Source organism: Moschus berezovskii, chromosome 17 (assembly GCF_049115385.1).
Source record: "Moschus berezovskii isolate FMDL1 chromosome 17, NW_MosBer_1.0, whole genome shotgun sequence".
NCBI classification, from domain to species: domain Eukaryota; kingdom Metazoa; phylum Chordata; class Mammalia; order Artiodactyla; family Moschidae; genus Moschus; species Moschus berezovskii.
The window spans coordinates 73,564,232-73,589,758 of NC_142476.1; the positions used below are offsets into that span (position 1 = coordinate 73,564,232).

General features: G+C 39.2%; 1 protein-coding gene across 1 annotated transcript in view; it reads left to right on the forward strand.

Moving 5' to 3' along the window:
* Positions 1–25,527, forward strand: part of USH2A (usherin) — a 969,245-nt gene that overhangs the window by 739,141 nt on the left and 204,577 nt on the right. Inside the window, exons 51-54 of the mRNA XM_055419911.2 lie at positions 5,865–6,069; positions 15,232–15,429; positions 16,544–16,698; positions 20,192–20,390. Of these exons, the coding sequence (XP_055275886.2) occupies positions 5,865–6,069; positions 15,232–15,429; positions 16,544–16,698; positions 20,192–20,390 (757 nt within the window). The remainder of the gene's footprint in view (positions 1–5,864; positions 6,070–15,231; positions 15,430–16,543; positions 16,699–20,191; positions 20,391–25,527) is intronic.

Consider the following 25,527-nt stretch of genomic DNA (forward strand, 5'->3'; position numbering starts at 1 on the left):
TCTCCTCCTGCCCCCAGCCTTTCCCAGCATCAGAGTCTTTTCCAGTGAGTCAACTCGTCGCATGAGGATAATCAGTGGGATTTTGCTGAATGACTCAGGGAACTCAAATCTGGCGTTCTGTGACAACCTAGAGGGGTGGGAGGTGAGAGGGAGGCTCAGAAAAGAGGGAATATGTGTATACTATGGCTGATTCATGTTGATGTATGGCAGAAACCAACACATCATTTTAAAGCAATTATCTTCCAATTAAAAATAAGTAAATTTTAAGAATTGGTCTGATCTGAACAAAACTTTAATTAGCCAGTTCTACAAAGGAGATCAGTCCTGGGTGATCATTAGAGTGACTGATGCTAAAGCTGAAGCTCCAATACTTTGGCCACCTCATGCGAAGAGTTGACTCAATGGAAAAGATTCTGATGCTGGGAGGGATTGGGGGCAGGAGGAGAAGGGGACGACAGAGAATGAGATGGCTGGATGGCATCACCGACTCGATGGAGGTGAGTTTGAGTGAACTCTGGGAGTTGGTGACGGACAGGGAGGCCTGGCGTGCTGTGATTCATGGGGTCACATAGAGTCGGACACGACTGAGCAACTGAACTGAACTGAACTGATGAAAGAAATATAATCAACACTATGTTTCTAAAGTTTAAGTTTATTCCAGGGCGGTGTTTTCAGAAGTTTGGACTAGGACATTTTTCTTAAGTAATACTTTTAGTCTTAAAAACTGGTAATGTTGCAAGAATACGCCTTTGAAATAACAAGTTAGGAAAGATCTATGTAGAAAACTCTCCATTTTTCATATTTGAAAAATGAAGATAGAAAACCTATTAGTTTCAGAAATGGCACCATCATTCACAACTCATCTCGTGTTAGTAGCTCAGTCGTGCCCGACCCTTTGTGACCCCGTGGACTGTAGTCCACCAGGCTCCTCTATCCATGGGATTTCCCAGGCAAGAATACTGGCATGGGTTGCTATTTCCTTCTCTAGGGGATCTTCTTGACTCAGGAATCAAACCCAGATCTCCTGCATTGCAGGCAGATTCTTTACTGGCTGAGCCACCAGGCAAGCCTCATTCACATCTATATGTTTCAGTATTGTCCACCTCACATTTGATTCCCAGGCATCTGGTTTTGGTCAGGAAGACACAGCTTCCATTATAAGGAGACATTCAGGATATACCTGTGATGTTTTAAGGTGGCTCGAATTGGCTCTATGAAGGTGAACTAACACTTGTATTTAAAATTCATATTTAAATGATTGTGATCAGGAGAATTCTTTTAAAAAAGCTGAATCAAGTAGTATGTCATAGGTAAAACTTAATCTCTAGATTCAATTTTGTTTCCTGAAGACCTTCCTGAGTCTTCCAACTCCTGCTCCAGTCTGGACTGGATCTCTGCGGGGTTTCTGCATGGCTGTCCCAGCCAGTTTCCCAAAGCTGTCTCTTTGGGAAATCTCTTTCCTCCTTCTCTGTGTTGGTCTCCCTGTCTTCTGAGCCCCAAATGTCCCTTCTTTTTGAAGAATTGACTCTCTGGGTGTAGGTGCATGGAAGGCAAATATTTTGAGAGCTTGATGTCTGAAATTACTGTAATTCTCCTTCCCACTGGATTGATAGCTTGTTCAAGAGAAAAAAAATTATTTCTACTCAGGATTTTGAATCCTTTTCTGATTTTTTTAAACTGTCATTGCTATTCCAATTCCTGTTTCTTTGTAGGTAACCATGTTATTTTTCCTGAAAAATTTTAAGACGTCCTCTTTTTTCTCCTTTTCTACAATTTCATGATAATGTGCCTCTATGGATATGCTATTATCACCGTTATTAGTATTGATAATGATATAGTTCTTGTGGACTTTTCAGGGTGGAGCCTCATGGTCTGCAGTTCTGGGGAGTGCTATTTGATTATTTCTTTGATAATTTGCTCCCTCTTTTGTCTCTCTTTTCACTGATAAGTTGGGTGTTGGACTTCCTTAACTGATATTTTAATTTTTTCCTTCTTGTTTCTTGCCCGTTGACTCATCTTTTTCAATGTTATAAGATATTGTCTTAACTTTATCTTTCCACCATTCTATTGATTTGTTGTGGAGTTTTATTTTGGCTGTCTTTTTTTTTTTTCAGTTTTTGATGGCTCTATTACTTATTTATGGCATCCTACTCTTTTTTTTAATTTTTATTGGAGGCTAATTATTTTACAATATTATATTGGTTGGTTTTGCCATACATTGACATGAATCTGCCCCGGGTGTACATGAGTTCCCCCTCCCGAACCCCCCTCCCACCTCCCTCCTCCCCTTATCCTCCCTCTGGGTCATCCCCGCATACCAGCTCCAAGCATCCTGTAACATGCATCAACCCTGAACTGGCGATTCGTTTCACATATGATAATATACTTGTTTCAATGCCATTCTCCCAAACCATCCCACCCTCACCCTCTCCCACAGAGTCCCAAAGACTGTTCTATACATCTGTGTCTCTTTTGCTGTCTCGTATACAGGGTTATCGTTTGCATCTTTCTAAATTCCAGATATATGCGTTAGTATATTGTATTGGTGGTTTTCTTTCTGGCTTACTTCACTCTGTATAATAGGCTCTAGTTTCATCCACCTCATTAGAACTGGTTCAAATGCATTCTTTTTAATGGCTGAGTAATACTCCATTGTGTATATGTACCAAAGCTTTCTTATCCATTCGTCTGCAGATGGACATCTAGGTTGCTTCCGTGTCCTGGCTATTATAAACAGTGCTGCGATGAACATTGGAGTACATGTGTCTCTTTCAATTCTGGTTTCCTTGGTGTGTATGCCCAGGAGTGCGATTGCTGGATCATATGGCAGTTCTATTTCCAGTTTTTTGAGGAATCTCCACACTGTTCTCCATAGTGGCTGTACTAGTTTGCATTCCCACCAACAGTGTAAGAGGGTTCCCTTCTCTCCACACCCTCTCCAGCATTTATTGCATGTAGACTTTTGGATAGCAGCCATTCTGACTGGTGTGAAATCGTATCTCATTATGGTTTTGATTTGCATTTCTCTGATTATGAGGGATGTTGAGCATTTTTTTATGTGTTTGTTAGCCATCTTTATGTCTTCTTTGGAGAAATGTCTGTTTAGTTCTTTGGCCCATTTTTTGATTGGGTCATTTATTTTTCTGGAATTGAGCTGCAGGAGCTGCTTGTATATTTTGGAGATTAATCCTTTATCCGTTGCTTCATTTGCTATTATTTTCTCCCATTCTGAAGGCTGTCTTTTCACCTTGCTTATAGTTTCCTTTGCTGTGGCATCCTACTCTTATTTCATCCATGAAATGTCTTTTTTTTTATCATTCTGAAAATATTCATTCTGTTGTTGCTTTTTAAATTATTTATTTGCTTTGTCCTTTGAATTGTCTTGCTTGTTTGTTTGATACTATTTTTTTGCCTATAAAATTTTGGCTTTCTCATTTACTTTATTGAAGTATAGTTGATTTACATGTTGTGTTCATTTCTGCTGTACAGCAAAGTTTTCAGTTTTATGTGTGTGTGTGTGTGCTTTTTCATATTCTTCTCCATTATTGTTTAAACTTGGTACTGTTTCATTTTCGTCTTTTCCTTGTTTTGTTTTTGCTTCCTCTGACTTTTTTTCTATTGTTAAACTTCTTTTTTTCCATTGGAGATTGACTGATATGTTGCTATATGTAGAAATCCATTGGTGGGGAGCACAGTAGGGTCCTCATTATGGTAAGATGGCTTTTTGTCAATAAATCACATTACCAAGAATCCTCAATAGGTGTACTTACTGAAGTATCCTTAAGTGCTCCATCCTAGGTCGGGATGGGATACATATCCAGCCACCATATGGGGAATCCAGTAGAAAAGAGGGGTTCTCACTGAGAAATATGCAGACTTTTATTTAGTTTTCCTGCTCTGGCTTATATCTTTCAAGGAACCCTCTATTCTTTTTAAAGCTTCACAAATTATTTTCTAAGTTTCTCTCAATTTTTTAATACTTTGTCAATTGCAGCCATAACCACACATGTACACAGGCTCATGTACTAGCCTATGCTGTCTTGCCCAGAGCAGTGAACTCAGGAGTACCTGGCTTGCTTTGACAGTCATCCCAGGGCTGAGTATTGCCAAACATTTAGCCCCAGCATAACAGAGCTTCTCAGATTCCCAAAACTCATACAAATTTCTTTGCCATCACTTGCTTAACCTGAAGCCAATGCCACTTTATACTTCAGGGTTTTGTTGTTGTTATTAAGGAAACATTCAACTTCAAAGCACTAAATTATGTTTTTGCTATAATACATCAAACAATGCCAAGGTAAAAACAGACATCTTCGTGTATGGAGTGGGTCCACAAAAGGAATTTTTTTAACTTTTCACAGGTTAGTCCAGTGCGATTTCAGAAGCTCTCCTCCATGCAACGTCTCAGGAACCCAAGTCCCTTCCATCTTGTGAGAAAAGGGAAAGAGTGGATGACTGTACACGTAGGGTTTTCCCTGGATGCGAAAAACATCTCTTCTGAACACCATCACACAGACATTTCTGGTCACGTGACTCCTATCTTGTAGTCAGACTGGAAAAGCTGGTGTTCCTAGGAAGAAAAGACAAAAATGGGCATTCCTGGGCACATACCATTGTCTCTGCCGCTTACATCCACATCCCCAAACATAGGTGTTAGTTCTCTTCCTTAGACTTTCTATATTCCTTTACTGTCATTTGGTTGGGCTTTAAGAGGAAGTGAAAATAAACGCATGTGTTCAATTCACCATATTTAAGTGGAAATCCAACTATATTTTTCTGAGCAGCTTTATTTTCATGATCTTTGGGAAAATTAACTTATTTTAGATAATAGGGAGATTCAATGTAGACCACTTTTAAATAGTAAGAATGATTTAAAATAAGTTATGCTACCTATATAAAAGGAAAATGAAGTAGAATTTTGCCTTGTAGAAATACTGCCTTATTTCTATCTCCTGTAATTTCAGATGATGAAGTATTTCATTTTCTGAGATTAAAGCCTACTTAGAAATGGCAATCCACTCCAGTATTCTTGCCTGGAGAATCCCAGGGACGGCGGAGCCTGGTGGGCTGCCATCTATGGGGTCGCACAGAGTCAGACACGACTGAAATGACTTAGCAGCAGCAGCAGCAGCAGCATGTATGTCAATAACTACAAAAAGCCCAGAGATTCACCAGATAAAAAGTTTATACATATAAATAATAATTATTATAATGGCAGTTTATGAAACATTTCAGTTCAGTTCAGTTCAGTCGCTCAGTCGTGTCCGACTCTTTGCGACCCCATGAATCACAGCACACCAGGCCATGAAACATTTAAATTTTATAAAACTCAGATGTAGAATATTTCTCATTGTTCCAACATTCCCAAGAGCACATGAAGCACAGATTCTCAAATTTCACATTCTTTATTTTATTTTTTCTCTAAAATTCCATCAGGAAAGTGTCAAAGTAACAATAATAAAATAATGACTACTTTTATTATTTACAGTGTATCTACTAAGTGTAAGGCATTTACATTCTGTCATTTGAGTCATGCAACAAATCTGTATAGTAAATTGAACTTCCATTCTTTCACGGAAGAAGCTGAGGCTTTGGAAGTATAAGAGACATTCAAGGTCACAGCACTAATAAGTTGCAAAACTGGATGATGAGTCTAAATCTGTGTCATTTCAAAGTAACTTCTCTTTTGAGTAATACAGACTGCCTTCATTTCTTTTTTAAGAATTTTGAGATAGTCACTCATGAACTAAGCAGAAGAAAATTTCATTTGAGAGTTGTAGAAACCTAGCCCAACCATGTCTAAATGAAAGTTTTAAATCTCCTCCCTCTGCCCCCACTCTCCCCACCTCTACCACCTGACTTAGGAAACAAAAGCATGCAGAACCCTCTGCCCGACATCCATGGAAGCCACAGCACACTGCGGCCGGTGTGACTTCAACTTTACCAGCCACGTTTGTACTGTGATAAGAGGATCTCACAATTCTGTCAGGAAGGAATCAATGGAAGAAATATGTTCATCTGCTGAAGAGACTGTTCATACGGGAAGTGTAAACACACTCTCCTTCACAGGTAACAGAGAGGGAGCCACCTGCCTATGGCTTAGAAAGGAGAGTGACAGACTGTTGAAAATGCAGATTTATTTCCCTCTGACCTCATCTCTTTCCTTCACCTTGTATCAATTAATTCCATCATACTTAGGAGCCTGCTAGTTACCAGATAATTAAAGGTACAATCTAGAACTGTTCAAAGTTAGTAGTTTAAAACACTTTTAAGTCTAACTTTAAATAAGAATGTATGTTATTTTAAAGTAAGCCCATAGAGAATAAAGAACAGAGGGATAAATTAGTTTTGTGACCTTTTATGGTATACACAGTTAATTTTAAATAAGCCTAATCAAAAGTTTGAATGCAGGCTTTCAACAAATGCCATGAATGAATGTTGTTAATGTTATTCTTGCAAGCAGAAAAGAGTCAGAAACATGCTTGTTCATTAAGACCTGGCAGCATCATTCCGAGGAGGAGACAGACTGCTCAGTGAAATCAGTATTCCCTTTCCTCTTCAGTCTGGGTCCAGAGGCTGTGCTCTCCCATAGTCTTTTGGGGAGTGTTCCTCAAGACGGCCACCATCTTGGGAGTAGAGCCTTCATGGTTATGGAAAATAGTAATTTCTAAGCCCCATCTTGGCCTTAAAGCATTAGTTCAAAATAGTGATTCTCAGGCTTAGCTGAGTGTAGAGAAAAATGCTATGAATTTTAGGATTATCTTCAAAATAGTTCTACCATCTATTCAATTTTTTTTATTCAACCATTTACTTAAGGCCCTACTGAAGTTTCTGTTTTTCGAAAATTAAATGTGTGTGTTCAACTGTGTGTGTATATGTGTGTACACACACCTACTGTTTAGAGTGAAATAGAATACATGTAAGTGACATAATTCAAGCATGCTAAACAAATAAATAAAATCCACTCCATTCCATCATGACTTCATTGCCTTACCCAGCCACTGATAGGTGCTAATGGCAAATCTTGAGAAGGAAAATAATAAGGCAGGATATTGGGAGGAGAGGGATTAGATTAGGGAGGGAAGGTAGGGAAATAAAGTTTACTGAGTATTATTTAGTTCCAGTGTTGTGCTAGGCATTTTTTTGAAGTATAGGTGATTTACAGTGTGTGTTAATTTCTTCTGTACTGCAAAGTGATTCGGTTATGTGTGTGTGTGTGTGTGTGTGTGTGTGTGTGTGTGCTTTAAAATTCTTTTCCATTATGGTTAATCACAGGATTTTGAATATAGCTCCCTGTTCTCTACAGTAGGACTTTGTTGTTTGTCTCTTCTATATATAATAGTTTGCATCTGCCAACTCCAAAATCCCAATCCATTCTTCCCTCCCCGCCACAAACACCACCACCACTTTGTGCTAGGCATTTTTAAACCTTACCTAATTTACCCTCAAAGCAATCAGGTAAGTATGAACATTTAACAGATGAGGAAACCAAAGGTCAGATCTGTAAATAAAAGTAACTTGTGGGAAAAGTGAGGTTCATATCACATCATTGTTAGGAGCAGCAGACATAAGAGGACTCCACACAGTGTAGGGCTCCTTTCTGGGTGCTCCCAACCTCCTTCAAGCTGTTTGTTCCACCTAAAATGTGTTTCTTAGCTGTCACACTCAAGGACAAGGTCAGAATTCACGTCTTCAGTGAAGACTTCCCAAGTCCAGCCCCCTCTCCCTTCTGTGCCTCTGTGACACATGGTCAACCCATTCACCACCTCTACCATGCCTCATAGGCAGCTGGACACTTGTCTTATCTCTCCCACCAGGTTGAAATATCCATGTGAAAAGAACAGCCCTGTTTACCTTTTAGATTTGTCACACTGTAAGCAAATAAAAAATATTTATTGTAATGCCTTTAGTTGGGAAAAGCCTCAGGATAGAAGACAGTTGGACCACTAATCTCCTCCCAACCTCTGTTATAGATTTAATTAATGAACCCTTATTTAAAACTTACTTTGTTTCCTTCTAGGAGGATTCTCTACTTTTATCTGCCTTTTTTAAGCAGGGTCAAGATTTTGAAGGATTTTTGTGACATATTTGCAACAGACCTCTCCAGAAGTGAACAGTTGTTTCCAACTACTGATATAATATTTTGAGAGCTTTTAATGACCATATTTCAGATCTTTTTGCCTACTGGAAAACAGTATAAATTGAAAATGAAAAATGACAAAATTTTCTTCTTCATGAAAAAGTTTAAGCACTCGAATGATGTTCAAATTCCACTGAGACCAATTTAGACTAAAACGTCATTTTTTTTTTAAATTGGCAATTTAAACCTACCACCACTAGTGCTAACCAAAATTCACTTGTTCATACAATCCTTTATTTATTAAAAAAGTTTATTAAATCCTTACTAATAACCAGTCAGCATACCAGGACAGGCAGATTCTTTACCATCTGAGCTACCAGTGAAGCCCTTCATACCAGGACCTTTAAAACAAATAGGAATTTCCATCAGGGATTTGAAGCTAATAGGAAAAGATGGGGAAACAAATATGTAATTACATCCAATATGAGGAATGATGTACAGATAAGTTCTGTGATAGAGGTTGCTGGTGCTGCTGCTGCTAAGTCGCTTCAGTTGTGTCCAACTCTGTGCGACCCCATAGACGCAGCCCACCAGGCTCCCCTGTCCCTGGGATTCTCCAGGCAGGAACACTGGAGTGGATTGCCATTTGATAGAGGTTAGCATAGGATAATTTTGAAGAGTATGACAAGGACACCTAACCCAGATTGGAGAGGTAAGGAAGGAGGAAAGACTTCAAGAAGGATATTATGCCTGAGGAGAGAACTGAAGGACAAGTTGGAGTCTATCAGGTTAAGGGGAGGTGAACCAGGCAGAGAGAACCACATGCAAAGTACAGGAAGCAAGAGGAAGCTGAGCATGTCTGAAAAACAAAAGTACCTCAATATGGATGCAGAATATATAAGCCAGAGAAAGTCATGGAGAAGAGGACAGAGAGCAGGGGTCATATAATGAAGCCTTTTGAGGCCACACTAACGAGTTCACCTTTATGCAACAGTGAGTGGATAGTAAAACTTTTTAAGTAATGAAATGACACAGTTATATACACATTTTTGGAAGGATTGTTCTGTCATCTAAAAAAATTGAAGACAAGTATGTATGGGACATTTCAGCAGTTAACAAGTAAATATGAACAAACGTATACCCCTAATACCCATCACCCACAATTATCAGAATATTCAGTTCAGTCAGTTCAGTTCAGTCACTCAGTCGTGTCCGACTCTCCACGACCCCATGAATCACAGCACGCCAGGCCTCCCAGTCCACCACCAACTCCCGGAGTACACTCAAACTCATGTCCACAGAGTGGGTGATGCCATCCAGCCATCTCATTCTCGGTCGTCCCCTTCTCCTCCCGCCCCCAACCTTTCCCAGCATCAGAGTCTTTTCCAGTGAGTCAACTCGTCGCATGAGGTGGCCAAAGTATTGCAGTTTCAGCTTTAGCATCAGTCCTTCCAATGAACACCCAGGATTGATCTCCTTTAGAATGGACTGGTTGGATCTCCTTGCAGTCCAAGGGACTCTCAAGAGTCTTCTCCAACACCACAGTTCAAAAGCATCAATTCTTCGGCGATGAGCTTTCTTCACAGTCCAACTCTCACAACCATACATGACCACGGGAAAAAGCATTGCCTTGACTAGATGGACCTTGGTTGGCAAAGTAATGTCTCTGCTTTTTAATATACTATCAAGGTTGGTAATAACTTTCCTTCCAAGGAGCAAGCGTCTTTTAATTTCATGGCTGCAATCAGCATCTGCAGTGATTTTGGAGCCCAAAAAAATAAAGTCTGACACTGTTTCCACTGTTTTTCCATCTATTTCCCATGAAGTGATGGGACCAGATGCCATGATCTTTGTTTTCTGAATGTTGAGCTTCAAGCCAATCTTTTCACTCTCCTCTTTCACTTTCATCAAGAGGCTTTTGAGTTCCTCTTCACTTTCTGCCATAAGGGTGGTGTCATCTGCATATCTGAGGTTATTGATATTTCTCCCAGCAATCTTGATTCCAGCTTGTGCTTCTTCCAGCCCAGCTTTCCTCATGATGTACTCTGCATAGAAGTTAAATAAGCAAGGTGACAATATACAAACTTGACGTACTCCTTTTCCTATTTGGAACCAGTCTGTTGTTCCATGTCCAGTTCTAACAATTGCTTCCTGACCTGCAAACAGGTTTCTGAAGAGGCAGGTCAGGTGGTCTGGGATTCCCATCTCTTTCAGAATGCTCCACAGTTTATTGTGATCCACACAGTCAAAGGCTTTGGCATAGTCAATGAAGCAGAAATAGATGTTTTTCTGAAACTCTCTTGCTTTCTCCATGATCCAGCAGATGTTGGCAATTTGATCTCTGGTGCCTCTGCCTTTTCTAAAACCTGCCTGAACATCTGGGAGTTCACGGTTTACATACTGCTGAAGCCTGGCTTGGAGAATCTTGAGCATGACTTTACTAGCATGTGAGATGAGTGCAATTGTGCGGTAGTTTGAGCATTCTTTGGCATTGCCTTTCTTTGGGATTGGAATGAAGACTGACCTCTTCCAGTCCTGTGGCCACTGCTGAGTTTTCCAAATCTGCTGGCATATTGAGTGAAGCACTTTCACAGCACCATCTTTCAAGACTTGAAGTAGCTCAACTGGAATTCCGTCACCTCCACTAGCTTTGTTAGTAGTGATGCTTTCTAAGGCCCACTTGACTTCACATTCCAAGATGTCTGGCTCTAGGTTAGTGATCACATTATCGTGACTATCTTGGTCGTGAAGATCTTTTTTGTACAGTTCTTCTGTGTATTCCTGCCACCTCTTCTTAATATCTTCTGCTTCTGTTAGGTCCATACCATTTCTGTCCTTTATCGAGCCCATCTTTGCATGAAATGTTCCCTTGGAATCTCTAATTTTCTTGAAGAGGTCTCTTGTTTTTCCTATTCTGTTTTTTTCCTCTATTTCTTTGCATTGATCGCTGAGGAAGTCTTTCTTATCTCTCCTTGCTATTCTTTGGAACTCTGCATTCAGATGCTTATATCTTTCCTTTTCTCCTTTGCTTTTCGCCTCTCTTCTTTTCACAGCTATTTAACTCTCCTTCTTTCATCTTTAACTTGCAAACTCAAAATCATTTTATACATTACATGGTGCTAGTATCAGAATATCAGAATATTAGCACCATGTAATGACATTGTACAGGAGACAGGGACCAAGACCATCCCCATGGAAAAGAAATGCAAAAGAGTGAAATGGCTGTCTGAGGAGGACTTACAAATAGCTGTGAAAAGAAGAGAGGCGAAAAGCAAAGGAGAAAAGGAAAGATATAAGCATCTGAATGCAGAGTTCCAAAGAATAGCAAGGAGAGATAAGAAAGACTTCCTCAGTGATCAATGCAAAGAAATAGAGGAAAACAACAGAATAGGAAAAACAAGAGACCTCTTCAAGAAAATTAGAGATTCCAAGGGAACATTTCATGCAAAGATGGGCTCGATAAAGGACAGAAATGGTATGGACCTAACAGAAGCAGAAGATATTAAGAAGAGGTGGCAGGAATACACAGAAGAACTGTACAAAAAAGATCTTCACGACCAAGATAGTCACGATAACGTGATCACTGACCTAGAGCCAGACATCTTGGAATGTGAAGTCAAGTGGGCCTTACGAAGCATCACTATGAACAAAGCTAGTGGAGGTGATGGAATTCCAGTTGAGCTATTTCAAGTCTTGAAAGATGATGCTGTGAAAGTGCTTCACTCAATATGCCAGCAGATTTGGAAAACTCAGCAGTGGCCACAGGACTGGAAGAGGTCAGTCTTCATTCCAATCCCAAAGAAAGGCAATGCCAAAGAATGCTCAAACTACCGCACAATTGCACTCATCTCACACGCTAGTAAAGTCATGCTCAAGATTCTCCAAGTCAGGCTTCAGCAGTATGTAAACCGTGAACTCCCAGATGTTCAGGCAGGTTTTAGAAAAGGCAGAGGCACCAGAGATCAAATTGCCAACATCTGCTGGATCATGGAGAAAGCAAGAGAGTTTCAGAAAAACATCTATTTCTGCTTCATTGACTATGCCAAAGCCTTTGACTGTGTGGATCACAATAAACTGTGGAGCATTCTGAAAGAGATGGGAATCCCAGACCACCTGACCTGCCTCTTCAGAAACCTGTATGCGGGTCAGGAGGCAACAGTTAGAACTGGACATGGAACAACAGACTGGTTCCAAATAGGAAAAGGTGTACGTCAAGTTTGTATATTGTCACCTTGCTTATTTAACTTCTATGCAGAGTACATCATGAGGAACGCTGGGCTGGAAGAAGCACAAGCTGGAATCAAGATTGCTGGGAGAAATATCAATAACCTCAGATATGCAGATGACACTACCCTTATGGCAGAAAGTGAAGAGAAACTCAAAAGCCTCTTGATGAAAGTGAGAGAGTGAAAAGGTTGGCTTGAAGCTCAACATTCAGAAAACAAAGATTATGGCATCTGGTCCCATTACTTCATGGGAAATAGATGGAAAAACAGTGGAAACAGTGTCAGACTTTATTTTTTTGGGCTCCAAAATCACTGCAGATGCTGATTGCAGCCATGAAATTAAAAGACGCTTGCTCCTTGGAAGGAAAGTTATGACCAACCTAGATAGTATATTAAAAAGCGGAGACATTACTTTGCCAACCAAAGTCCATCTAGTCAAGGCAATGCTTTTTCCCGTGGTCATGTATGAATGTGAGAGTTGGACTGTGAAGAAAGCTGATCGCTGAAGAATCAATGCTTTTGAACTGTGGTGTTGGAGAAGACTCTTGAGAGTCCCTTATACTGCAAGGAGATCCAACCAGTCCATTCTAAAGGAGATCAATCCTGGATGTTCATTGGAAGGACTGATGCTGAAGCTGAAACTGCAATACTTTGGCCACCTCATGCGAAGAGTTGACTCACTGGAAAAGACTCTGATGCTGGGAAAGGTTGGGGGCGGGAGGAGAAGGGGACGACGGAGAATGAGATGGCTGGATGGCATCACCCACTCTGTTGACATGAGTTTGAGTGTACTCCGGGAGTTGGTGATGGACAGGGAGGCCTGGCGTGCTGTGATTCATGGGGTCGCAGAGAGTCAGACACGACTTAGCGACTGAACTGAACTGAACTGAATGTATAAATGATTTTGAGTTTGCAAGCTAAAGATGAAAGAAGGAGAGTTAAAAATTCTGGCAAGGAACAAAGAGCTCTGAGAAATGAGAGAGATGATTGAGGAAAGGTAAAGTTTCAACAAATGATTTCTTATGTGTAAACCAAAAAAAAAAAAAAAAGCTTTTATGGGCTGGGACTATCTTTGAAAAATCAGCCCTCATGGGAAAATACAGAAACAAGGATAAGACATGAGAGAGTCAAAGGAGAATGAAATACAGTGGAGGAAAGAACAGGATGAAGTGTGGAGAGCTGCCATAGATAGAAATGGAAACATGGGCCTGAAATGTACAGAATCACAGGGACTTGTAATGAGTAGTTTAATCTACTGTAACAAGATATTCAAAACTCGAGTTAACATCTGTGGGTCAGTGGATGTTCTGGGCAACTCACTCCCACAGGGTCATTCAGGATCTAGATTCCTCATCATGCTTCCAAGTGGTACAGCCTGAGTCACCACAACACCCTAGTTCTAGCCCATCAGAGGGGATAAGAATGCAAATGGAAGGCAAGTGATTTTCTCTTTAAAAAGTGATGCACAAATTGCCTATGTCACTTCCCACGCTCCTTCCATTGTTGATAAGTCATGTGACTATACTAAACTGCAACTTGGTGATTACACCAAGTTGCAAAGGTAACTTGGAGAAGGAAACGGCAACCCACTCCAGTGTTCTTGCCTAGAGAATCCCAGGGACGGGAGAGCCAGGTGGGCTGCCGTCTATGGGGTCACACAGAGTCGGACACGACTGAAGCGACTTAGCAGCAAAGGTAACTAAGAAATGTAGACTCTGGCCAAGAGGTCTCTGGACAGAAGGGAGATCTGGAAACTCAGTGGAGGTCATCACAGGTACAAAGCAGCAGTTAGCCTGAGAAAAATGAAGACAGAAATACATTTTTATAGCAATTGATATTTTATGAAGTTCTGCAACATAACTTACTGAATTTTATTTTCATACTAATTCTATAAAAGAGGCAGAGTAGGGTTTATTGTAAGGAGATGCATGTAAAGAGAATGTGATAAAATAACCCCAGTGGATGGAGCTGAGAATTAACCTAAATCCAATGGAGATATGGCAGGTAGCCTGGCAGTCAAGGAGGACCTCTTCTGACCCTCCTAAGAAAGAGTTATCAGAAAATGCCACACAAAAATACACATGTGCATATTCAAAATTCACAGAATTAAGTGGAAAGCAGATTTAAATAATTAAACTTTCAAGGAATGTTTTTGGTAAATTTGTAGCATTTGTACTTCCAAAGTTATTAAAACTCAAAATTGAACCAAGATGTTTCAGATACCTTTTGAGATACCATTGAATCACATGGATGATTATCTAAAAGTTTAGCCAGACCAAAAATCGTAGCAAGTTGACTTTGTTGTTTAATTAGATTGATTGGTTTGATTTTTGTTTTCTGGCTTGGTGGAAGATGGAAGGAAGAATATGTAGTGCAGTAGATACAGTATGTATAATGGAGTGTGAATTCATTTCTGTTCACTAAAATGGTATCATGATGTGCTAAGTTTCAATTCCTGTATCTCATAACAACTACATTATAATTCATATAGTAATTTAATAAAGTAATATTCACAATGTAATAATTGTTAAAGCTTATAATAATAAAATTATAAAAGAATGTTGCCAAACCCACCACATGCAGAAGAGATCATGAACTTGGGAAGCATTAACATGTAATGTACCTTAGTTGAATGCTTTTATTTTTCAATCTGTTTTCTAATGTATCCATAGTTCTCTATTCAGACAGGTGAATTCTACTGTCTGCAATTTCAGATCTCTGTGTCTTTCATATTTCTAAATATTGTAATAAGCACAAGATTCAGGAAGTAAAGACATTCATGTTTTTATTTACATACACTGGGATATGAACATTAGGCATTTATTTTTAACTCTTTAAAGGTTTTGACATTCATTTTCAATAGGATGGTAAAAAGTTATTTGATTTTTTGAAAAAACTTCACTCTCTGATTTTCTGTCTTTCCAGATGTGAACCTGGAGCCCTACGTGATGTATGAGTATAGGATTTCTGCATGGAATCGCTATGGGCAAGGATTCAGCAAGGCAGTTAGAGCCAGAACAAAAGAAGATGTGCCTGAAGGAGTGAGTCCCCCCAGGTGGACAAAAATGGATCATCTTGATGATGTAATAGTCTTAAGCTGGAAGAAACCTATACAATCAAATGGTATTAAACTATTTTAAAAATTGAAATAACATAATCCCATTAAATCCATAAGGAAACTGAAATTAGTGAGATGCATATAATTGGCATACATCTAACCACTAAAAAGGGAACTTCAGTTTTATGGGGAAATATGTCAGACTTTATTTTATTGGGCTCCAAAATCACTATAGGTGGTGATTGCAGCCATGAAATTAAAAGACGCTTACTCTTTGGAAGGAAAGTTATGACCAACCTAGATAGCATATTAAAAAGCAGAGATATTACTTTGGCAACAAAGGTCCATCTAGTCAAGGCTATGGTTTTTCCCGTGGTCATGTATGGATGTGAGAGTTGGACTGTGAAGAAAGTTGAGCACCAAAGAATTGATGCTTTTGAACTGTGGTGCTGGAGAGGACTCTTGAGAGTCCCTTGGACTGCAAGGAGATCCAACCAGTCCATCCTAAAGGAGATCAGTTCTGGGTGTTCATTGGAAGGATTGATGCTGAAGCTGAAACTCCAATACTTTGGCCACTGCATGTGAAGAGTTGACTCATTGGAAAAGACCCTGATGCTGGGAAGGATTGGGGGCAGGAAGAGAAGGGAATGACAGAGGATGAGATGGCTGGATGGCATCACCGACTCGATGCACATGAGTTTGAGTGAACTCCGGGAGTTGGTGATGGACAGGGAGGCCTGGCGTGCTGCGATTCATGGGGTCGCAAAGAGTCAGACACGACTGAGTGACTGAACTGAACTGAACTGAATCATTCATTTGTGAATTAGCCCTCACAAATTTTTAGCCCAAAATTATTATTTTCCTTGAATCCCAGCATATATCTGAGCTGTTTTCAAATAAGCAAAGCATGTTATGGGAGGGCAAAATAGTTTTGAAAGTAAATGTTTGATAGTTGAAGGGAAATAAACAATTGACTCTGATTATTTTTGTCAAGAATCTATCTCCTCCATCAAGAATGAGTGTAATTAAGAACTGCTTGAACATAGCAATGTGATAGCAAATTAAAATTAAATAATGCTATATTATCCCATTTCTTCAGAACTCTAAGCCATCTAATTTGTTTGCAAATAGTTCAAAGAATCCCACACTCAAATTCAGGCATTTGTCTGTCTCTTTTAGGTCCTATTATTGCCTACATTCTTCTCCGAAATGGAATTGAATGTTTTCGGGGAACATCACTGAGCTTCTCTGATACGGAAGGAATTCAGCCCTTTATGGAATATTCATACCAGCTGAAAGCTTGCACAGTTGCTGGCTGTGCTACCAGCAGCAAGGTAAGAGGAGTTTGCCTAAACTCTGGACAGAATTGCCCAGTGTTAAGACTGTAGGAAGGTCCAGGTTATGAGTAATGTTCCCAGGGACAGAAAACTGTGTCCACCCCAATAAAGTAGGGTGTCCATATGGCATCTCAACTGAGTACCAACACTTCCATCTGAACGGATAGATCACTGAGAGATTTATTCAAATATCAATATTTCCTTCACAAAAAGAAAGAAACTTGAACTGATATTATCCTCTTAATCCCCTTCTCCTTCACCAACCAGTTTTTAGTTGGTTTTCAACAAATTCATAATAATTCCCAAGCCATTTCTCAGTTTAAAAACAGAAATTCTATTTAAATATCATATCAACAAAAATTGCCATTTCTTGTAAAACAGAGAAAAGGGCAAAGGAGTCTGACATAGGGAAATAAAATAGTTCCAAGGCTTCTCCAACAGCCTTGACAAGAATCAGTAGTCAACTGTATGTAAGGGAATAAAAATGAAGTATCATAGGTATTTTCAAAGTATCTGGCTTGAAAAATTGGTATGTCATGGTGCCATTTTGCAAGCAAATCAAAAAACAAAAATATATATTCAGAGTATATATATATGAACATTACTCAGCCATAAAAGATAATTAAATAATGCCATTTGCAGCAACATTGACGGGCCAAGAGATTATCATACTAAGTGAATAAGCCAGAGAAAGACAAATAATATATGATACTACTTACATGTGTAATCTAAAAGAATGGATACAAAGTCTTTTCTTTGTAAGAAAGGACATATTTACAAGATAAAAACAGTTTCACAGACATACAAAACAAGTTTATGGTTACCAAAGGGGAAAGTGGGGAGAAAGGATAAATTAGGAATTTGGGATTAACATATACACACTACTATATATAAAATAAACAAAGACCTACTGTATAGCATAGGGACCTATGCTCAATATTTCATAATAATCTGTAGGGGAAAGAATCTGAATAAGAATACACACACACACACATATTATATATATAACTGAGTCACTTTGATGTATGCCTGAAACTAACACAATTCAGTTTTTTTAAAAAAGAAGAAAATTTAAAAGTAAAGAATGATTAACATTTTTAAAGCTTTCAAAAATATATTTAAGAGGAGGAGAAGATAGCATAATGGTTGTTGTTCAGTCACTCAGTCATATCCGACTCTTTGCAACCCCATGGACAGCAGCACGCCAGGCTTCCCTATCCTTCAGTATCTCCCAGAGTTTGCTCAGCTCATATACATTGAGTCCATGATGCCATCCAACCATCTCATCCTCTGTCACTCGCTTCTCCTCTTGCTTTCAATCCTTCCCAGCACCAGGGTCTTTTCCAATGAATCAGCTCTTTGAATCAGGTGGCCAAAAATTCAGAGCTTCGGCTTCATCGTCAGGTCTTCCAATGAATATTTAGAACTGATTTGCCTGGTTTGATCACCCTGCAGTTGAAAGGACCCTCAAGAGTCTTTTCCAACACCACAGTTCAAAAACGTCAATTCTTTGACTCTCAGCCTTCTTTATAGTCCAATTGTCACATCCATACATGACTACTGGATAAACCATAGCTTTGACTATAAGCACCTTTGTCAGCAAAGTCATGTCTCTGCTTTTTAATATACTGTCTAGGTTGGTCATAGCTTTCTTCCAAAGAACAAGCATCTTTTAATATTATGACTGCCGCCACCATCTGCAGTGATTTTGGAGCCCAAGAAAATAAAGTCTGTCACTGTTTCCATTGGTTCCCCATCTATTTGCCATGAAGTGATGGGACCAGGTACCATGATCTTAGTTTTTTGAATGTTGAGTTTTAAGCCAGCTTTTCACTCTCCTCTTCAACTTCATTAAGAGGTTCTTTCGTTCCTCTTCACTTTCTGCCATTAGGGTGATATCATCGGCTTATCTGAGGTTATTGATATTTCTCTCAGCAAATTGATTCCAGCTGGTGATTCATCCAGCCCGACATGTCATATGTACTCTGTATAGAAATTAAATAAGTAGGATGACAATATACAGCTTTGACATACCCCTTTCCCAATTTTGAACCAGTCCATTGTTCCATGTCTGGTTCTAACTGTTCCTTCTTGACCTGCATACAGGTTTCTCGGGAGGCAGGTAAGGTGGTCTGATATTCCCATCTCTTAAAAATGTTTCCACAGTTTGCTGTGACCCATACAGTCAAAAGCTTTAGCGCAGTCAATAAAGCAGATGTTTTTTCTGGAATTCTCTTGCTTTTTCTATGATCCAACGGATGTTGGCAATTTGATCTCTGGTTCCCCTGCCTTTTCTAAATCCAGGTTGTACATCTGGACGTTCTCGGTTCACATACTGTTGAAGCAATATTATTTGGTACTTTAAGTGAAAGTGTCTAGTCAGAAGCTGGATTAAAAGGTGACTGAAATTTGTTGGAAAGATCTATAGAGGAAGTTGAAGCAATGAGTTTTAATGTGATCATTTAAGAATAGACAGAGGGACAAAAACCAAAAACCACAGATGACCAGCCACCTTGAGGGAGCTACTAAATGAAGAAAGGAAAAAGCAATCAAACAATTTGGGAGGAAAATAAAAGAGCCATTTCACCAATGCCAAACTAGTCAGAGGAAATGCAGTTTTCATATGGTTTAAACTTGAGAAGCTCAGCATCTTTGAACACTGTTGAAGAACAATCCAAATACAATGTTCATTCAGAACCATCAGTTGCACCCCGCCATCTAGACAGATGGCAGCTGATTGGCCCAATCAAAAATTATGGTCCAAAGGGTCCTAGAACCATTCTGTGCTTTTCACATAATGCAGCTCCTTCCTACCAGATGCCAAAACAATCCGTGTAAAAGTGAAATCAGACTTAATTCTGTGAAAAAGCAAAGGCAGCCAATTTTTCCACCCAAATATATTTTGACAATGTTGAGCAAATCACTGGTTGATTTACCCTTTTTTTCTTCTCACTTGGTTCTCTTTCTAGAACATTGGTGCAGACACTATAAAGTCATCCTGGGTATCATAGGAGGAGTAGCAAAAACGCTGCCCATTTACACTGTTCAAAGTATATTATATGCAAGCAAGTTCAGATGTGGGTTTTGCTCCAAATTTACTGGTGCTTAAAATGTACAAAATCAGGCTGTTAAAATGCAAAGACACCGATGGGCCATATGGAAGAGAGTTATCAAGAGTTCTCTAGTAAGACAGTCTGCCAGCCAGATTTCACTTGTTTAAACTGAGGACTGCACTCTGCCATCAAAACTGTTGTTGAACCATTGTGATAAATGGTAGTGGAAGACTTACAGAATACATTCAAGGTCAGATTTCATTGTTTGAATAGGATGGTAGAGAAAGAATTTTAAAAAGAGGGACTGCTTCTCCAAGCCCCGCTAATGATATGCCAAGCTAAGACAACAACATTTTAAAACAAAAGTGACATTCTCATTGATCAGAATACCTAGTGTACTATTCCAAGAAATTGCTGTTTAATTCCTGTGTTTTCAGGTCGTTGCAGCTACCACCCAAGGAATCCCGCAGAATATTCCTCCGCCTAGAGTCACGGCCCCCAGTGCAGAGGCTCTGCATGTGAGTTGGCATGTCCCTCCGAAGCCAAATGGCGTCATTAAAGAGTACCAGCTCAGGCAGGTCGGGAAAGGTCTCATCTACACTGACACCACTGACAGGAGGCAGCATACGGTCACAGGTAAAAAAAAATAGGAAAACCTACCGGAAGAGTCTGTCACTGTGGTTAGGGGGGCAAAGCCTCCCAGGGGTGTGTGTTTGATATATGAGGTCACTTCGAGAGGACGTGTTCTCTTGACATATGGTCAGGTCCCACTTATCCATGCTAATAGAAGAGCCCACACTGGCAGCAATAAGCCACAACAGCAGATAACTTCAGAAATAATTTATATTTGGCTTTGATATGCATTATGTGTAGGGTTTTTGCATCAGTATTAAGGTTTGTTTTTTTTTCCCCAGACTAACTGTAAGATACATTTTCATTCCCCAAGGATATACTGGTAGTTAATGGGACTAGGAGAGCCAGGAATGTACTTGAAGGAAGGAGAAAAATCAACCAGAGGCTAACATTTATCTACTGCGTGGGTAATTAATACACAGAATAGTTGACAGTTGATGGGTTGTGACAATTTGTTGTTATTATTAACATTAATTAATAGTAATTGTATTATTTTGTTGCTTATTATAACATGTATTATAATTAGATTTAATAATATAATAATAGTACAGTATTATAGTATAGTGTCAGAAATTACTAGCAGTGATTGTAATAATAATTAACATGTTTTAGTCTGAATTTCACTCCTGAATAAAAGCAATTTCTAACTTACCCAGTCTAGATCAGCTTTGCTAATACACCATCACATCACCTTGTTTTATTTTCACCACAGACCTTTCATTGCCTGACAGTGTTTGCTTTTTATTTGCCTTTTTTGTCCTGCTCCTTTGTAAGTATCTCTACCTACTTCAATCCCGTACCTTGAGCACCCAGGACAATCCTTGGCACAGCAGTAAGCGCTAAATAAATGTTTGAGAATAAGTGAATTTAACGTGTTGAATACTGTCCTAAGCCTTGGCGTTTACTGTTTAATTTGATCCTCATCACAAACCTATGGGGCAGAGAGAATTATTACCCCCATTGTACGGAATAGAATGCTTCAAGAGAATTAGCAACTTAGCTCATCATTTAGACTATTGAATCATCCCAGACAGCTGTGTAAATTTATTTAGTTTCTGAGAACATAAGCAAGAGTTTACAAACTTTCACTCTTCCCCTATTGTCAGAACCCCCCCCAGTCCCCCCAACCCTTCCCACCCTGCACCCACACCCAAACCCACCCTCACCCCTGCCATAGTCTTCCTAAGTGAATGAATGCCTTCCTTCCATTGGACCGTATACTTAGCAGGGGACATTGATACCAGGGATGACGAAATTCACACAGAAGTGCAGGAAGGCCTGGAAAAGCAAACCTGATTTTTCCTTAGAGGAGGCGCAGGCTGTGCTATACAGGTGGAAAAAATAAATTCATCATGATTTACTCTCAACTGGACAATTCCCTGACACACAGCAAGCACTCACTGACAGATGTCCACTGTTTTCCAAAAGTGCCATAAGCCTACGGAAGGTGCTTAATAAAATATTTGCGGACTAGCACATTGCAATCCTGATCTGAAGATCCTGAGCTAAGCCGATGATAATGGGGATGGGAAAGCCCTCATCCATTTAGATGATCAAATGTGTTCCTTATTTCAGTAAAAATGAAAACCATCACTAGTAATTAAAATGATGTTATTTTCCATGATAAAAACTTACATGTATATGGTGATTTATAATTTTAAAGAACCATTGCATTTTGACTCCCGTGATTCTCATTGCAACCTTGTAAGTGAGGGATGTTTTAAACACATTACTGACCAGGGAATTTTTGCAGAAACTAATACCTGTAGCGTTAATACATCTCTGGTGGATAATGTGTTAATATCCACATTTGAAAGATAAAGGTGAAAACTGGCCTACTCGGGGTGCCCAAGGCATTCACTGCTTCCATCTATAAGGAAATCAGAATACCATTTCATTCAAAAAAATAAAAGGTAGCCTGCTTGCTGTGTTCTAGATAGTATATTAAGTGCTCCAAAATTGGACTGCTGCTCTTGAGAAGCTCCCAATACTAGTGACAAGTTAAGGATTAGCTTGTGTAGTGATGCTCCAACAGAACTCTGTACCGAATGGGGTAGAAGAAATCAAAAGAATGACTTAGAAAGGCCATGGATGTTAATTTACAGAGTTTTGAAAGCAAAGTTAAGGTCCATGAAGACTTTGTAGCAATAAAAGTTTCACCATAAACTGGGATACAAGGATGAAGAATTCTCTTCCTACAGAATCTGTCTACTCAATCAGCAGAGGCTTCACACTATTGCCAGCTGTAATGGTTTCCATTTTTAGAAACCAACAGTTACATGCCAGAATGGTGTTGTTCACATCAACAGAATTGATAGCCTCCTTAATTATAAAATAATTGCAAAGATTTTTATTTAAATACTTTCACTCCACCAGTTCTTCTATTATCATCTTTTATGACTTTTTTCATGTCAGAAAAGATTTCATGTGCGTAACTTAATGCCAAAGTTCCTGTTTTATTGGGATAAACATTTTAAAGTTTTTCCACCTAATTTCAGTTCTTTTAAGACTATAAAAGGGGAAAAAATTCTGTTAGAATTCATTTCATACATCCTTCTGTATTATTTTAGACAGATTTAGAAGGCACTTCACTTGGACAATATAGTCCTAAACAGATTTCTTTGTTAAATGAGTAAATATACCTTTATTCAAAAAAACCTTACTAAGTATACCCTCATATATGTAGTTCCTATGGGACAGGTGTGGTGCTTGGCATTAGAAAATCTGAAACCCGAGACCTGTGAAGTGTTCACGCATTTTATCTGCCAGGGAAAATTTAGTTCCATGGTTAGTTGACTGATCAAATTCAGTAGGGAACTGTTTTATGATGGGAATGACTATTTTATTGAGTTTATGAAATGAACTAAAATAATCAAATTTATTTCACATTCAATCTCAAACATTTGATTGAAGAGCTGCCCGAGCCCCCCCAGAGATAAAGGTTTTGATTTTTCTCATCATTTCCAAAAACACGGCATTCCCTGAGTCACAGTCAAATACTGATGAAGCTGTAGCTCTAGTCATCCAGGAGCCTGAGAATCTAGGTCCCTAGAAATGACAGAAGGGAAAGAAGGCACCTAGCACCAGCCCCATTGTCTCCATGCTTATTTTTAATTACCTCAAAGCTTTAGAAACATGATCCCGTAAATGCTTTGTGGGAATAGAGGCAAATGCACTCATCATGTGAAATCCATAAATTGCTTATAATCCTCTCAAGATGTTAAAAAAAAAAAAAAAAAGCATTAAGTAATTGAAGACAGGAAGTCCTCAGTTAATTATTTAGAGGTGTTATCAATGCTCTAAGTAAACCAAAGCGCTTTCTGCTATCTCACTGAGCCCAGTACCATGGGGACCAAGGCTAGCAGCCATCATCTTCTCAGATTCGCTAATGCAAACAGTGCATGGCAGCTTGTCAATAAAAGACCTTTTCATATCATTTATTACTAGACATGCCCATCATCCTGCACAGAACAAATAGGACGTCAGCGATGGCATTGTTTCACTTTGGGTTGCCACACTTGAAACGTGGACCTCCTAATGTGGGCATCGGGGTAGAGGAGAGCAGGGAAAGGATTAACGAAATGATTAGGGACACCGAGAACAAGATGAATTAATCATGTCCTCTTTAGCAGCAGACATGATAAGGGCTTATATGTCTCTTAACTCTGGGGGAAATGTTTTCCAAATAATTCATTGAAAGTTGCTCATTGTTTCATTTCACTGAAAGTGGAAGAGTTACCAGCCTTAAGTTAACAAGGAAAGAATAATCTGTCTTCCTTTCTCATATTATTCAGTTCAGTTCAGTTCAGTTCAGTCGCTCAGTCGTGTCCGACTCTTAGCGACCCCATGAACCACAGCACGCCAGGCCTCCCTGTCCATCACCAACTCCCGGAGTTCACTCAAACTCATGTCCATCGAGTAGAAACTTGTAAAAACCTTCTGTGATAAAACAGCATAAATCCTACCAGGGCTAATTGTAGCAGAAAGTGTGCTACTAATGTACTGAAACAGATATAGTACATACCACTTTTGAAACAAAGAAAACATAGTTTGACCATCCATATCCCAAAATGTGGACATTTTTTACATGAAGATTTTACATTTAGGTAACTTCATCATGTGTTCCTATAGTATCCTACACTTGACTCTCATGATATTTATTATGCTTCATTGAATATCCTTTTACTTGTCTCTACTCCTCAACCAGAAGTTAAAGTTTTTAAGAACAGAGGCAGCAGCTTCCTTTTGCCATTGTGTTACCTGTACTGTGACCTATCACAGTACCTAACAGACATTAAATGTTTCGAAAATCCTTGTTGAATGAATAAATGTTGAGTAGTAAACTCGGGTTGGCCGAAAATTCATTCAGGTTTTTCCATTACAGCTTACAAAAAAATCCAAACAAAAATTTTGGGCAACCCGGTAGTATCTCAACTAGATTCCATATTGGTTGGATATAAAAATCACAGTCAGACACAGCTAAAGCTTAGGATGGGTGACACAATTTGCGAAGCCCAACGCAAAATGAAAGCATAGGGCTCCTTTGTTCAAAAATCATTAAGAATTTAAGGATGATGAAAACTGACCCATGCTCAGGATCCTTCTAAGCATGGTCTGAGGTTACTGCATAGCTTTGTGCCCTGGTCTCTGGCAGTTTGAATTTATTGGCAGTAAACTTCTTTTTTAATTATATTATAGTTGATTTACAAGGTTGTATTGCTTTCAAGTATACAGCAAACTGATTCATATGCGCACACACACATATACACATATATCCATTCTTTTTCAGATTCCTTTTCCTTATAGGTTATTACAAAGTATTGAGTAGAATTCCCTGTGTTATACAGTAGGTTCTTGTTGATTATCTATTTTATATATAGTAGTGGTCACTATGAACAAAGCTAGTGGAGGTGATGGAATTCCAGCTCAGCTATTTCAGATCCTAAAAGACGATGCTGTGAAAGTGCCGCACACGATATGCCAGCAACTTTGGAAAATTCAGCAGTGGCCAAAGGACTGGGAAAGGTCAGTTTTCATTCCAATCCCAAAGAAAGGCAGTGCCAAAGAATGTTCAAACTGATGCACAATTGCATTCATCTCACACTCTAGCAAAGTAATGCTCAAAATTCTCCAAGCTAGA